Here is a 16249-nt window from a genome sequence, read left to right on the forward strand (position 1 = left end):
ACTGAGTAATTTTGCTGTTTCCACTAATTACTTGGACTGACCTGACGTTAGTTAATCCTCTCGCTCTCCAAAACAAATGCATGCGGTAATTGCCGGCTGCAGTCGGAATTTTATGACACCAAGCTGTGGGTGTCATACCGCTTCGACCAAAGGGCCGCTATAATCAACGAAAACGAAAAGTTCCGCACAGCTGCTTTAACCAAACACTGATGAATCCACACATTGCAAAGATGGGGGAAAAAAACAAGAAAACAAACAAACACGTATCATAATCTAATTCTTGATTTTAGCAGCCTGGACATTCTCGAAACAAACGGACCTCCTTGCAGCATCATGATGGTCAGTCAGAGTTTGTTCCACCACTGCTGCTTCAGACAGCTTCCAAACAGGTCCCGCTGCCTTCTGGGTAACTGCTGCCATCAGAACTGCTTCATCTCAGCACCGTGAGCCTCCCAACAGCCAGCAGATCCAGGCTGCTGCTACTTAGCTTCACCCATTCATTTGTACAGTGCAGAGCCCATAACTGCAAAAACACTACACTGCCAACACTGTGGCAACAACACTGAGCGCAAATGGTCCATATTTCTAATTATACATGTGTTTAATCAAATTAAAAACACAGTTAGCAAAACAGGTAGCAGGGAAGAGGTCAAAGGTCACGGACCGGGAGTCTGTGGACAACCAGATCGAGGTGACATCTGCATTGTCAGATGTGGTATAGGCAGTATAGGCAAATGTTAAGGGTGCCGTCATCCGCAGGGGGCGCCACAAATGGGGGAAGAAAAAAAAAATCAAAATGTTTATCTTTTTTTACAATATATATCTTCTCACCTCACTCAATGTCTTATGTGTGTCCCACAAAATGACCAGTGCAAACTGAGCAGGATGGCGAGCCAACTGTTTGATATCAAAATAATGTCACAGCGCCCTCTAGTGTGGCGGTTACAAGCACTGTGACAGCCAACCCCAGTCTCCCCTACTTTGTCGCATTAGTTATATTTCTCCCTTCAGTTTCGTCCAGTGTGAAGTAATTGTTTGGTGGCTTGAAAAGCTTTACTTTAAACTTCTTCAAGACTATGGTCTATGGTTTGCAGAAACCTACAATGCCAACATTTATTCTGGCGGCTGGGTTGCCAGAAAGAGCCAGGGGCTATGTTATAAAAGTACTATCCAACATTAATTATAGTCAAGGAGGTTAGTGGGTAGCCAACTGGAAAGATCTGTGGGGTCCTTGGGGAAGCTGTGGTGGTGCAGGTGTGGTGATTGTAAGAGTTGAGGAAATCCTTCAGTGTCAGGAGTTCTTAAAGAAGCTTCACTGGGAGTTCCTGAGGTATTTAGATATAGAGATGTTACCAGGAGTGGCAGGAGGGTGTGTGTGAGGAATCATCTTATTTCATTCACTAACAAAATAACAAAATCTGAGTGCCATCATGACAATAGCTGACAACTAATGGTGTAACTCTGCTGCCAGTGTTCTGACGAGTTAAATGCAGAAGAGTTCTTCTCCATTCCCTTCACGCCCTGCAGTCGGAGCCGAAGCCATTTCAGCTCCCGTACAGCGTATCTTATCTCCTCTCTCATCAGTTAGTCGTGCGTTGCATTTTTTAATGCATTTTCTGGGATTTTAAACAATTAATTAAGTTGGTGTGCAGCCCGTGACGCGAAGTGAATGGGATCCGCTGCTGCCTGGCGGAGCTCCGAAAATGCGCAGCTCCTCAGACGTGCTTGTGTTGCATGACGCTCTCTCTCTCTCTCTCTCTCTCTCTCTCTCTCTCTCTCTCTCTCTCTTTCTCTCTCTTTCACACATACACACTCACTCTCTCTCTCACTCCTCCGGCTTACTAAAGGTGACCGGGGAGCCGCGCTCGCTGCTCATTATTTAACGTCTCCAAATTGAGCGGCAGCGGGAAGGCGAGCCTGACGCAGATCTGCTCCGGACACTGCTGTGTCTGCTGGAAAAAGCTGAGAGTGCTGCCGGAGGGTGGTCTGTCTGTGTGTGTTGACATCCACGGGGGCTGGGAGGATGTATGTGCCGCTTCATGCGCCAACCTCCACTCTCCAAGTGAAGTCTCCACACCTATAGGCTGTTTTTTTTCCCTACCCCCATCGCGGCTACATTTTCATCCAAATTGGTCTCACCTTGCCGCTGACGCTTGGATGTTGATAAAACGACGCGCATGCGTTGCTCTTGGAATAATTTTGCAGCCTAAGTTGCATCCCTGAGATCTTGTGTCAAAGTCGTTGGCAGGATCGGAGTTAGTGATGTGGACTACTCTGGACCGCGGATGCTGGGGGGTCTGCTGCTTGTCCCTGCTGGCGACTGTAGTCTGCGGGGCGCAAAGGTGAGATCTGATAATAACATCATGTGTCATGAGTTGTTTCAGACAGGCCCCTAAAACATGTCATAGTCCTGAATTGCAATGTTCTGTCCACAGCGCCAACGAACCTAGCAACATGTCATATGTGAAAGCCACCGTGGACAAACTGCTGAAGGGCTATGACATCCGTCTGCGGCCTGATTTTGGAGGTAAAAGCCGCCAGTGTTCATGGAACTAACATGTGATGCTGAGGGCTGCTGGGGTCTAGTGCGTACTAACACTCCGCTGTCATATTTTCAATAGGCGCCCCTGTGGATGTTGGCATGAGCATAGACATCGCCAGCATTGACATGGTGTCTGAAGTCAACATGGTAAGTTACCTATCCACATCCTCCCGAGGTGCGATGCGGTATGAGACACAGGCTGCCTCCACGTGACAGTTTTTCGGGCGAGTTTTTCAGCGCAGTCTCCAACAAACAGAGAGGAGAGGAGAAATCCGTGTCAGTCCGGTTCGCCTCTTTACTTGGTGCAGCGCCGCTCCTGAAGCAAACTAAAAAGACCCCCCTCCCCTCCTCCTCCTCCTCCTCCTCATCCTCCACCTCCTCCTCCGCTCCCTTTTCAGCACCATGGAGAGATCCGCAATGTGTCAAAGCCAATCCGTATGCATCAAGTAGCCTACTTCCCCGCGGTGTCACAACCGGCGGAGGCTAAGAATTAAAAAGACAGAGAGAGACAGACATGGAGAATGAGATGAGAGAGGGCTGTTTAGTGATTCCGCGCACGCATCTGCGGCCGCAGCATGCGTGGAGAAGCCCGGTGTCAGAGAAGCGCGGCTAGCGGCGGGGGGAAACGGACACAAGAGGAGGGGGGAAGACAGAAGAAAATAAGACGTCTGTGTGCATGCTTTGGCCATTTTTTGGCCTCAGTGCAGTAATTACATAACGGCTGTCAGTGAGTCAACAGGAGGAAGGAGGCCCAGAAAAGCAGAGTGTCTGCAGAATATGATTTGACCACTTAATACAGGGTACAATGCAGCGCTGCCAAGGTGCCCAGGGAATACACACCAACAGTGTTTTATAGCAGATACAACTGTGTGAGGTCGGCCAGACAGTGTGTGTGTATACATCTACTAATACATAGGCCTACTCATAATGAGCATTTAAACTGTTGTTGCTTTACTGCAGCTTTAGCCCAGTCTCTTTCTTGTTACTTCCTTTTATCCTCCTGTTTAAGTCTCTTATTAGATCCAAATATACTGAACCTTTTTTTTTGTTCATGAGAAATGGAGGCGTTATTTTTATATTTTTCTTATGTCAGCAATTCCCATGGAAAAGACCCAAACCAGTGTGTGAGTTTGTCTGTCAGTGCTGTCTGACTTTCTCTCCCGTCAGCCACAAGCCCAGTCAGTTCCTACTGCAGACGCACATTTTTAAAAGCAGCTCACAAACACATAGTTTCACTTTAAAAAAAAAGAAGGTTAATTGATTCCTTAAAACAGTAACAGCAAAACAGTATTAATACTACCAACACTTGGTCTTGTTTTGCATAGTTTTTGGTTTTAAAGGAATACTTCACCTGCAAAATGACAATTTGTATATCAGTTTCTTACCTCATGTTACCTTGAATTCATGAACATAACTTTCTTTTTACGCATGCCTTCACGGTGAACGGAGAATCCAAAAATGGCAAACATTCTTTATGAGTAGAAGTAAATGGGGTTCGCATTTAATGACAGCAAAACTTTATCAAAACATCCGTTTACAAACTCAATGCACATTTTTGGAAGTGTGGGACTTGGATTATAGCACACTCCCAACTTGTCAAATACTGCCCCTTTGTCAAAGTACATCAGCATCAGACACTGACACTCAGAGGCACCCTTTGCAGTTGTACGAAATGCACTGGCTGGTGGCAGTTTGTAACGCCGTTGACAACTACAGTAGTATAAAGAGCGAGAAAGTACTATAGGGTGAATGGGTCAAACAAACTCCAGACTTTCACCCAGGAGTCCACTGTTTGTGTCCCTGTGTGACACCAAAAGTCAATTGAGTTATGTTAGCAACAGCGTAGTGCACCAGTATGTGTAGCATGCTACAGTAGTGACGTGTGTCACATGATGTATGTCATGTGACATTACAAAATGTTAGTAACTTTTTTTTCAAATTTTCTTTCAAAAAGGCAAACATCTTTCATAAGTAGAAGTAAATGGCATTCTGGTTTAACAACATCAAAACATCCATTTACAAACGCTCACACAACTCATGCAGTATAATACAAGTCTCATCTATCCAGTCGTATGCTCAGTATTTCCCAAACACATGTATTTTCACTAAAGCCTTACTTTTCTAACAGTGCTGGGCAGTAGTGTCACTACAAGTAGTGATGTTACTAACATTTCTCAGTGGTGTGGTGGTAACATCACTACTTTCTGAGTCAAGTAGCTTTACAGTAGTGAAGTTGATTAATTGACCGAGTAGCGTGGTAGCGTCCTCAAAAGTTACAAGCTTTTCCCAGGAAAAGCTTTGAAGTTCGGCAGACATTTTTTTCTATAGAGGCCCAGATAAAAGTAAGGATAATAAAACTGAGGATAACTAATGTGACTGACGCCAGCGCCACACCAAGGCATGAAGATGAGGGAAATACTTCTGTATGACATCACACACTAATTGTGCTTGCTGCTTTCGCTATTGGCTTTTCTTGGCAGGACCCGCGCTACTCTGCCTCTGATTGGCTACATTACACTTCTTGACATGTCCATCACATGTCTTGCCCATAGATTCTTTATATTTAGTGGATTTGTGGTGGACACTAGAGAAATAGACACAAGGGCTGAGAAAAAAGCTGACAGACAGAACAGTATTAAGAAGGAAGAGAGGTGAGGGAGTGACATACTGATGTCGCGTGTTATCTGTTCATGTTCTAATGTCCCAAAAAAGAAAGTTTTAATGTAGATCTGTTATTTTTATTGTTGATTTGTTGATTGTCTTTTATTTATTATGGTTTTATTGACTGAAAAAGATATTTTAGGATTCTGTTTTTGAATTACTGAATTACTTACACTGAGTAGGAAGAGAAGAGAGAAAGAGAGAGGGAGTAATAGATCGACTGATGATGTCATGTTATTGGAGGACGTGTTCAAATGTCTTCCAAAAAAAGAGAAAAGAAGAAAGAAAAGAAGAAAGTCTTATTTTACAGTTAACAGTTCAAATGTACATTTTTTTGCCTGCCTATTTGTTTAGCTGACACTTTTTCTGATCACTGAGAAAACGCTGATTTGACATACAGTCAAAAAATCAAAGTAACTTTGCAAGTAGCAAGCTACTTTTGCCATTTTCTCAGTATATATAGGGATATATATATATATATATAGTTTTGCTGTTAAGCCTGGACCCCAGTTACTTCAGTTCATGAAGAATGTTCTCAGTTTTGGATTCTTTATGAGGCGCTGTGGCATGTGTGCAAAACAAAGTTTTCTCACAAAGTCAACACAACCAGTGGTTGAGAAATTGATTACAGATGGTTCTTTTGCAGGTGCAGTATGCATTTAAAGTACCTGTCCTGCTCCATAAAGATGTAGCAGAATGGTGGTCACTGCTTGTTGTTGCTGCCCTTGTTTTAATGTGATGTCACATATGCTGGGACCAATCATGATGGACAGCACTGCCAGCAACCCCTGAAAGTATGGAGAGCTTAGATTTAGTAACAGGTCCTGAGCAGTGCCCAAATATAGTTCTAGAAACTCGTCCTCACAGTGGGAGCAGAGTGGCAGAAACAAAAGCAGAACCTGTGCCTATGGATTCATGTTATCATATGCTTGTTAAATTCCTGTGGCAGCACGACAAAGACCATCGCTATATGATTTTTTATTAGCGCGTTTATTAGGTGTATTTGCTGTTTTACAACTCAAATTCAAAGTACAATACACTCACATTCAGCATTGGAATAACTGTTATGTTGTTGGAGTCATCTAATCTTATCTGACAGCCTGAAAATGCAATGTGTCATTTTGTGTCAGAGGCAAGGGCAGCTGTCTGTATGTTGAGACCACTCACTTTTAAACTATGCTGCCCCACAAAGGCTAACCATAGTAACTACAAGTTTGGTCAAAATTGAGCTGTGACTGAAATTAAACCCTTGGATATCAGTTCTATCTTGTGACAACATTTCCTGGTTCAGTCTTGTTATGTTGTAGAGAAACTAGGGTGCAAAAACTACAGTAACTACACAATACAAGGCAAACCACAATAAATGTAGTTACTGCGATTTGTCCTGGATTCCCAGCAGGGATGCCAGTTTTGGTTAAGTTTTGTTTTGAAAGGCTGACATCCATTAACCCACAAATAACCAGTTCATTTTTAGAAAAAAAAAAGACGTGAAATTCAACAGGCCTTTCCTTTTATCCCAGTGCTCCTTTGACTCATTCAGCATTTCAAAGCACTATCCATTCAGAGGTGATAAAATTTTTTGTGTTGTAAATGTCCTGCCTTTTATTTTAGCTTCTGCTGTCTTTACTGACAACCCGGCAACCAGCTGCGTTAGCATGTGGAATTGTGCTCACAGCCCAAACTCAGTCTCCACTGGTTTCTTGGCCACTCTGCACTGTGCACCACCCTGGGTCGGGAGGAAGCTCATGGTAGCTAGCTATCTGCGCTGCCCATTTGGCAATTACAGTTGTTAATGCTACGGTAGTAGAATGTGTTACTGCATAAACATTATTTCCCCTTTAGGGTGCCCTGGTGAGTAAGCAGCGCCATTTTGAGCCACAAAACCCTTTTAGCACTGTTAACTATGTTAGCACCACTAGCCACTGCTTAGGGTTGTAACAGAGCAGTAGAGGGTGGGCACGTGATTCCACAGCAATGCTGTTGGGTCAGGATGGTCTTACTAGCAGTAATGGCCAGATGAGCGGCACTGCTAACACTAGCTAGCTCCCACTAGATTTGGGTGGTATGCAGTATGGTAAACTGTAGACTAGCAAAATCAACCTGTAGGCTGACCTGTAACCGGTCAAAAATATTTTCAGCTCTTAACGGATCAACGGTTGACGATTGACATCCTTGTTACCTAGAGATCTGGGATTCTATCAGGTCAAGAAAAACCACAGTAAGCATATTACAACAAATTGTGAACGTGGGAATGAATGATGGCAAAATAACTGATAACGTGACAGTGACCACAGCAGGTTCAGTAATGCAGATGATGATGATGATGTCAAGTAAACTTTATTCAAGTCAAACCTGATGAAGCATATGTTACACACAATAATACTTTAGAGGTGCTTAGAATTTTCTGTTTCTATTTTCAAAATAGACATCTATAAATAAAACAAATGCAAATTGAATCTAGTAAGAAATAAAAACAGTTTTACTCATACTGAAAAAGATGAGACACTCCCTGCACTCTGCATAGCTGCGAGCAGTAACTACAGTCTTAGTGCATCTTTTGGGTCATAGGTCAAATCATCAATCATAGTTGTTAAACATAAAAATAACTGTATGAATACCTGTTAAATGAATGCACAGTCAAAAACCTTTGAGGCCATTTTCAGTGTTAGTGTATTTACTGTGGTTAGCCTCTGTAGGCCGGCATGGATGTGAGTGAATGGTACTTGTGGTGTGCTGTGATTGTGAGCCTGAGCTATGAATTGTTTATCATCTTGACTCGGAGCTGTCAAAATTACAGATGGGAAATGGATGGAGCCCAGTGCCGCGTTCTGATTGGACTGTGTTACCCATGCCTGTCTTCATAGGTCACTGATTGGACCGTGGTGCTCTGCCTCATTATGCATCTCAATGAAAACAAGGATGGGGAGGGCTTGTTATTGCTCTGTTTTATGGAAGCTCTTGGCACAAGTTGCCACTTGTGTCAGAGCCAAGCTTAACCAGAAGCCTGAATGATCTTATGACATACAGGAAGTATTGATTCAAGGTAGAAATCTAAAAGTGTGGCTTCAGGAAAGTGTAAAAGTGCAAATTCCTTTAAAAAAGTGTCTGTTTCAGCTCCTCCTTTTCTCTTCACTACCATAGAGGAGATATTGTAGATAGACCTTATCAGTCTAAATTAAATCCTGGTGCCAGGGGGAAATCTTATACACATAGAAAGTGACAAATTGAAACTTAAGAGTGAAAAATGTTGCTGAAACAGCAATGACAAAGTGCTCCATACAGAAAGACCTTAACAATATCATATTTACGTGTCCCTGCAATATTTATATCTATCCATTTATCTATTTTTTAAAAAGTGATCACATGACTGTGTTTAATGTGGAAGGGGTCATTCATAGTGACAAACTCACAGAGAACTATCCCAAACTGTGTAGTTCCCTCAGTTCTTTGTGACTTTTTAGCATCTTTCAGCTTGTTGTTTTGGTTCATTTTCACGGCTCTCACCAGCAGCGGCAGGCAACTGTTTTCAGCAGCCATTTTCACACAGAAATCGCACTATAGGGCTGCTACGAAGTGGCTTCTTCATGACGCCTTTGCATTTTTACACAGCCAAACAAAGACAGCATCATCCCACTCCAGTGTGTGACTTTATACAGCATCACGCAAGCAAAAAAGGCATGACAGGCAACAGCAATGGCCTCTTGTGTGACAAATAACATGCACGTCCGCAGCACTTTCTAAACAATAGCAATATTAGCATGGCAATAACAATTATTTACCAGCCGCTGATCTCGTCCTCTGCTGGGAGGGTAAGGAACTCCCGGACCTCATTGTTCTTCCAGTTTACAGACATCTTCAGCTGCTGTTCTTCTCGGATATCAGCTACTTTCTAAATATCTTGTGGTGGGTTGCAGGCATAACAGGTCGTCAATATGTCACACCCATGCAGCCCATGATCTCGTCCTGCTGGCCGTCCCTTTTATACAGACATTGTTTTGGGGCTGTTACTACCTCCAATGCCGACTTATAGGTGAGACAACTCTGTCCCCTGATTCTGTGATAGTACCTTTTATACAGAACAGCAAGGCAGCATAACTGCGTGAAATTCCTGCCTTGAAGAAGCAGTGTGAAAGAGGCTAGTGAGTGATAAACCCTTGTACACTACCTGCTCAGTAGCAAACAGCTGACGGACACAGTTCGAGACTAGCTGGTGAACATAACGGAGCATTTTGCAGCTAAAGAGACAGGTGGTGGAGCCCAAACACAGAGCTAAAAGAGAGTAAATATTGCACTTACATTGATCAGATGGAAACAAACACAACTCATAATGGATGCTAATGTTGCTCTGAGTCCACTGGTTGTGTAAATAAGCAACTGTTTGCTAACATGTCATACAAACTTATTTCATGTGTTATTTTCAACTTGTTGAGTTTGTCCCCTCCAGCGTTATAAAGAAACAAGAGTGCTCTGATGCAGTGTTGTTGTAGTCAGGATTGGTCTTGGTACTGTATCAAGAACATATTTTGAAGGTCGCACCTCAGAATCAATTGCATTTTTACTCCGTCTTGTCTCGGACACAGACAAAGAGGACTCTGACCACAACTGTGGGGATATCACTGAAATGCCTGTGCATTGTCTTAATTATTCTCATCACTGTTATTGGATTCAGTGTTTCCCCATACAATAGTTTGTTTGATATCTTACAAGTTAGCACCCCATGAATGACATTACATACTTAACATAAAGTTACGTATTTGACGAACAGTTACTGTGGTTAGGTTGAGGATTAGACACATGGTGACACATACCTTAAAATGGCTCAAAGTTCACACAGTTCCAAACTCTGGTCTTTTTGGGAAAGTCACATGTTTTGTGACTCATTCATTGCCCCAACTGCTGCCTTCATTAGTCCTGTCAGAGCATTAGTCACATGATCACACCCTTCCCAAATACATCGATTATACAGAAATTACTGGCCCATTAGTATTTAAGACTGGTACGAATTTTTTTTGTGCATTAATTTTTGTAGGAAAATGTACAAACAGTGCATGAGAACAAGCTGCTGGATGAAGAACTTCCTGCTTCAAATGCAACAAATAACTTGACTCATTCCTAATTAGAGATTTTTGTCACTGTTACCAGCTTTCACATTTCTCATTACACACTCATACATTCTCGCATACTTTATATTTAGAGCAATAAAGAGGTGAATGAAGAGGAATCTTAAGTTTTATGGGAATGTGGATCTTTCAGATTAGCAGGAGCCTATGGTTTGCTTGTTCCACAATTATCCTAAGTGTGTCTTTCATTGTGGGACTCACACTGATCTTGTCTTGGTGTTGATACCCTCTGGTCTTGGTTTTGACTCAGTCTCAACCCCTCAAAGTCTTGGTCTTGATACCCTCTTGTGTTGATCATGACTTGATCTCGGTTTAAATGGTCTTGACTACACAAAGACTCAAAGATTCGGGTAGCAGTATTTATTCGAAGACAAAATGACATGTAAACTTTCAAGTAGGCCTATGGGATGGACAATGCTTTGGCAGGGAAGAAAAGACTAAATGATTATGCTCATCAAGCTACATGTCAGTCAAATCCAAAGTATGAAGAAACCTGTCTTGTTCAAAATCACTGTCTATATAGAAGTCAAAAGTGTCATTTATTTTTTTGTGTGTAAAACTCCTGGCAGTTGGGGCAAATTCTAACTTTTCACTTTTTTACACATTATAGCAACATTTCAGGTGCGCTCACTTTAAGGTTTAGCTCCACATAAAGTGGTTTCATCCGGATAAATGGTTGGTTTATTTATAACTTGTCTGATCATCTGACTGCTTGTGCTTTCATCCCCCTCACACTGTGTTGTAGTGACGTCACAGATCTCAGCAAATGAACTTCATGAGTACATAATATCAAAACTGATGGGGGGCAAAACTACAAAAGTAATGCCCAAGTTGAAATAAACCAGGATTATTCCAGGAGGCTTTGAACATACAGAGATACATGATTTGTAAGAAAGTTTGTATTTGAAGTGCAATGCAGAGATCAGCTGACAAATTCAACTCTCCTCTCGTCCCTCTTTAACCACCGATCCTCTCAGTTTCTGCTTTGTCTGTCACCTCTCTTGCAGCTTCTAGCCACCATTTCTCAGTCTCCTCTCATCTGTTAGGACGCACCACAATTTTCTTCACACTTCTCTACTGTGATGGGGTGGTGCACTTCATTGTTCTCACCTCTGGTGGGAGAAAGTGTTTTTCCACCACCATCACACAATCTCAGTGCATCTCATTTGATTCTCTGCCCAATTCTGATTGAGCTGATGAGCAGGGTTCGGGCTGAAATGTCTCAACATTCCCCTGGGCTTGAATCAGGTTGGGTTTGTGCTGTGATCTACATAGGGAGGTCCTATATGTTCTGTTATTAGCTATTTTTGTTATCTTTATAATTATTCAATCTTACATTTTGTAATTAACCCACTCACCAGAAAAAATGTTGGCATTGTACATTTCTACAAATCACTTTTTACAACCAACCATTTTTTACAAACCACCAACATTTTACATTATCATGTTTGTGTGTACATTGAAACTTCACACTGTTAACAATGCTGTGGTGAATGTGTGGTTAGGTTTAGGCATAAAAACCACTTGGGTAGGAAAAGATCATTTTTTGGCTTACAATACCTAGTTTTGGGGGCACAATTCCCGATGGAAAAGCAGTGATGGCTCTCTTAAAACACCAACATCTGAGGGCTGGAAAGCTCAGAGCAACATTAGCATCCATTTTGAGTCGTGTTTGTGTCCATCTGATAATTGTAAGTGCAATATTCACTCTCTTTTAGCTCTGTGTTTGGTCTCCACCAACTTCTGACAATTCCCCCAATCCCAAATGGATCCCTTACAGACTCATTGACTCAAACCCTAAGCCCTTACAGACCTAGGACCAATTCCATTTCTTCAATGGAACGCATAAAACCAAGGGGAAGGGCCAAGACAATGGCTAAGGGGAAGAAATGGAATTGTTCCTAGGTCTGTAAGGGCTTAGGGCTTGAGTCAACGAGTCTGTAAGGGATCCATTTGGGATTGGGGGAATATCTGTCTCTTTAGCTGCAAAATGCTCCATTATGTTCATCAGCTAGTCTCGAACTGTGTCCGTCTGCTGTTTGCTACTGAGCAGGTAGCGCTTGTGCAGCAGTGACTCGCTAAAAAACAAGCGGTGTTGCTGTTTGTTGGACTAGAACAGTGGTCTGCAGCTTTGCAGGCTTCTTGTCCAGGTGACACACCACCCACCATGTCCCAATGATAAATTCAGGTCATATACTACGTTTGTAGTGGCTATCGTTAGTCTGCATTGTTTTCATCTTCATGTCAAATCACTTCCACAAATAACCACGTTTGTGACAACATCAGACTGCTTTACGCGTAGAGTCAGCTCAGTAGCAACGCTCGTGAACAGTAAAACAACTGTGTTGCTGCACCATCACTAGTTTATTTACTCAAACTGAACATTTCTTCAGCAGTGGACCTCATAAAAGTAATTTTAACTACCTGGAACTCTGATAGTTGAATGAGCTTTAGTGATGTCCTCAAGCCTGCCTACAGAGAGAGAGAGAGAGAGAGAAGAGAACCAAACTTATCTCAGCCAAAATTCAAAATATGTCAGTGGCTGCCAAAAGTGAACGTGGCTGCTACAGCTGGCCACAGAGAACACTGGCAGGAAGTGAGATGGGGGTCATACTGCTTTATGACTAATACATAGACACAAGGCTGAAAACTGTAAATGCAGTGAAGGTTGCAATGACAAAGGATGTTCTGTTGAATGAAAGCCTCTTTCTTTCATGTTTGAATAGAATAAATATAGCATCATATTTCTGCTTGGGCCACAGGCCTGAAGGCATCTCATCCAGCGCAGCCACTCTCCATCAGCTCTTTGCAGTTGGCAGGGGAGCGACGTCATCCAGCTGTACTGAAACAAAATTAGTGACAGAGTGTTGTTCCACAAGGTCTGCTAGGTCAACTGATTTAAAATTAATTCAATAAGTCAATATAAGAGAACTAGAATATTAAGATCATCATACACTGTTCACACCTCCCAGTTTTGAATTCTTGGCGGTTAACAGATTAAACGTTAAACCATTGACATCCCTAGTTCCCAGAGATCTGGGATTCTGTCAGGTCAAGACAGAACACAGTAAGAGTATTACAGAAAATGGTGAACGTGGGAATGATGACGATGCCAATGACAAAATAACTGATAACCTGAAAATGACCACAGCAGGTTCAGTGATGAAGTTGATGATGCCAAGTAAACTTTATTTAAGTCAAAGCTGATGAAGCGAATGTTACAACACTTTAATACTTGGGGGGTACTTAGAATTTAAAAGTGTTGACATCCCTACTGGCGACCTGTCCAGGGTGTACCGTGCCTCAAACCCATGTAAGCTGGAATGGGCTCCAGGCCCACCTCAACCCTTTAAGGATAACCACTTACAGATAGTGGATGGAAGGGTGGAAAAAAAAAAAAACGAAACAAACAAACAAACAAACAAAAAACCTAACATAACAGAGAGGACATCTAGCCCAACTTAGGTCAAAACCCAAGAATTATTGTTTTAACTGTGGAGAGCCCAAAATTTCTAAAGGTACTAAATCTGTCAGGCTTGATTTGTAAAAGTGAGTTTATAATGATTCACATGTACTGGAGCCTATTTTGTTTATATTTTGCATGCTTTTACCATTAACCATTTGCTGAATGAGTTGTTCCTGCTTGTCCTGCACCACAAGGGGAATAAACTAAACGCGTTCAGAGGCAACTGCAAAGTCACTGCCCGCGCTCAGGTGGAGCAGCCATGTAGCCATCTTGTTGAGGTCAAGATATGTAAAACCATGAGGCATGCCCCCAGTGACATAAAAGATGTAGCCAATCAGAGTCTGGAGGGACACCACTGTCAAAATCACTGATGACATCAATGAATTCACTGAGTCGTGGTGGTTTTGATTTGTAAAACAAAAGTAACGGTTACCATAACTACGGTAAAGTCATTCCACAATCAGAAATCGTGGATTACCAGAACCAATATAAAGCAGCAGCCAATGATGTAAGGGGAGACAAAAAAAGGGCTAAATTACAATGCACAATCTGAAGGAGCTGATGGGATTGCATTTCACTGATGTTGTACCTTGTATGACGTGAGAAAAATCAGATTGATGATTGATTGATTTATTGATGCACATATATTTTTATGTTTAATATTCATTCGTCCCACAGTGCTTTTTTATCAAACACCAGTTAGTGGCTAGGTTGAGAGCTAATTCAGTGGAAAGCAACAAGTGACAAACAGTGTGAATGTCTGTGAATGTGTATTGAATGAATATTTAATGATTCATGATAGTTTTTGATAGTATTAAAAATGCACATAAAGGCACATAACTGTGCTAAACTGTGACTGCAACAACATGACATGTAGAATATTTTCATTTCATGGGATTTTACAGGAATAAAAAAACAGGTTTGAACATTTCACTCAGTGTAAACATCACAGAACTCAAATGAAGTGTTGCAATAAACTGATACAGGTTATATACAGAATATGATGTTGTCAGTGAGGAAAAATCCTTAAGGGGAAAACCAGCACAACAATGACCAGTTCATATCAAGTTTATATCCATGGAAATGCAGTCAGTGTAGTGTTTGAGACCATAGCGCTCTACTGTCAAGTACATGCAGCTTTTTATCATCAATAAATCAACAACACATTAGTCTACAACACTGATCCAATTATAGTAAACAGACGAAGACATGATTATAAAAGTGACGGCCTCCGGCAGCCGATAGACTGCATTTTACAGAGTGTGTCACTGGGTTAGTTATGGCAAGACATGAGTCAAATGTTTTTTGGTACTAATCAGGACACAAAGAGAGCTAAATGTTTAAAGTTTATGGCAAAGGCAAAAAAAGTAGGAATGACAGGGTGATTATAATTATTTCATAGAGGCGGCTGTTAACCCATAATGGAAAGATCGACGGTTCGATCCCCAGCTCCTCCAGTCTGCATGTTGAAGTCGTTTGGCAAGATACTAACCCAAATTCCTTTGGATGGCTTTGCCATCGATGTGTGAATGTATGTGACTTTTAAACTGAGTTGCAGGTGGCACCTTGTACGGTAGCCACAGCCACCAGTGTATGAATTTGTGTGTGAATCCGTGAATGCGACTTTGCAGTGTAAAAGTGTTTTGAGTGGTTGTAAGACCAGAAAGGCACCATACCAGTGCAAGTCCATTCATTTCTGCACTCAGTGTACACACAAAAGAAAGAAAAGTAGTCAAGCTTTGTCTAATTTCACTCCTCTGCACCTCCACTGGATTGGTGATTTGAGAAAGTTAAAAAACTTTCTGGACACAGCCAAAGCCTAAAATAAGTCTTGAACCCCAATAGCAGCCTCTAGACACTGCAATGTTCATAGCATTGCACAATATGAGGTTATACCACAAATGTGGTAGTGTGGATGTCACCAGAGGAGAGACCATGAGTTTATCCCCTTGGAAGTATAAATATGCTCAGTGAAGTCCATGGCAATCTGCCTGTTAGACTATGACATGAAGTTGGAAAGTTTGACCTGAGGGTGGAATTACAGGAAAGTTCATGGAGTGTTTAAAATGGAAAGGGTTCATCCTCATGGAGCATAAGTGACCTCAGTATGTTTCATGGCAAGTCACATTGATAATTCGTCACTGCAGGTAATCATTGTGGCACTAGAGATTAGGGTGTCTATGATAGAAGAATGATGGGTCACTGAAAACAACAGAATTCATCCTCTGGAGACCCTGAATATCAACAGCCACTTTCAGTGAATATCTTATTTGAAGGGGTGAAATAGTTGACTGTAGCGCTAGATCAAAACTCAAGGAGTCATTAGAATCAGTGTACCCTGTACAGTGTAGTGTACCCTTCTTGTTCAGGATCAAAGCGTTGAATTGATTGATGGACCAACCTGACGTATCCTCATAGAATGGTTTGTGTATCTGACGACAACGCACATGGAACAGTTCA

The 16249-nt window shown here is 42.0% G+C and overlaps 1 protein-coding gene across 1 annotated transcript in view; it reads left to right on the top strand.

Moving 5' to 3' along the window:
* Window positions 1-1884: 1884 nt before the first annotated feature.
* Window positions 1885-16249, top strand: part of gabrb1 (gamma-aminobutyric acid type A receptor subunit beta1) — a 96735-nt gene continuing 82370 nt past the window's right edge. Inside the window, exons 1-3 of the mRNA XM_050062347.1 lie at window positions 1885-2342; window positions 2436-2527; window positions 2622-2689. Coding sequence (XP_049918304.1) covers window positions 2263-2342; window positions 2436-2527; window positions 2622-2689 — 240 coding nt within the window. The 5' untranslated portion in view covers window positions 1885-2262. The remainder of the gene's footprint in view (window positions 2343-2435; window positions 2528-2621; window positions 2690-16249) is intronic.

Source organism: Epinephelus moara, chromosome 14, assembly GCF_006386435.1.
Source record: "Epinephelus moara isolate mb chromosome 14, YSFRI_EMoa_1.0, whole genome shotgun sequence".
NCBI lineage: Eukaryota > Metazoa > Chordata > Actinopteri > Perciformes > Serranidae > Epinephelus > Epinephelus moara.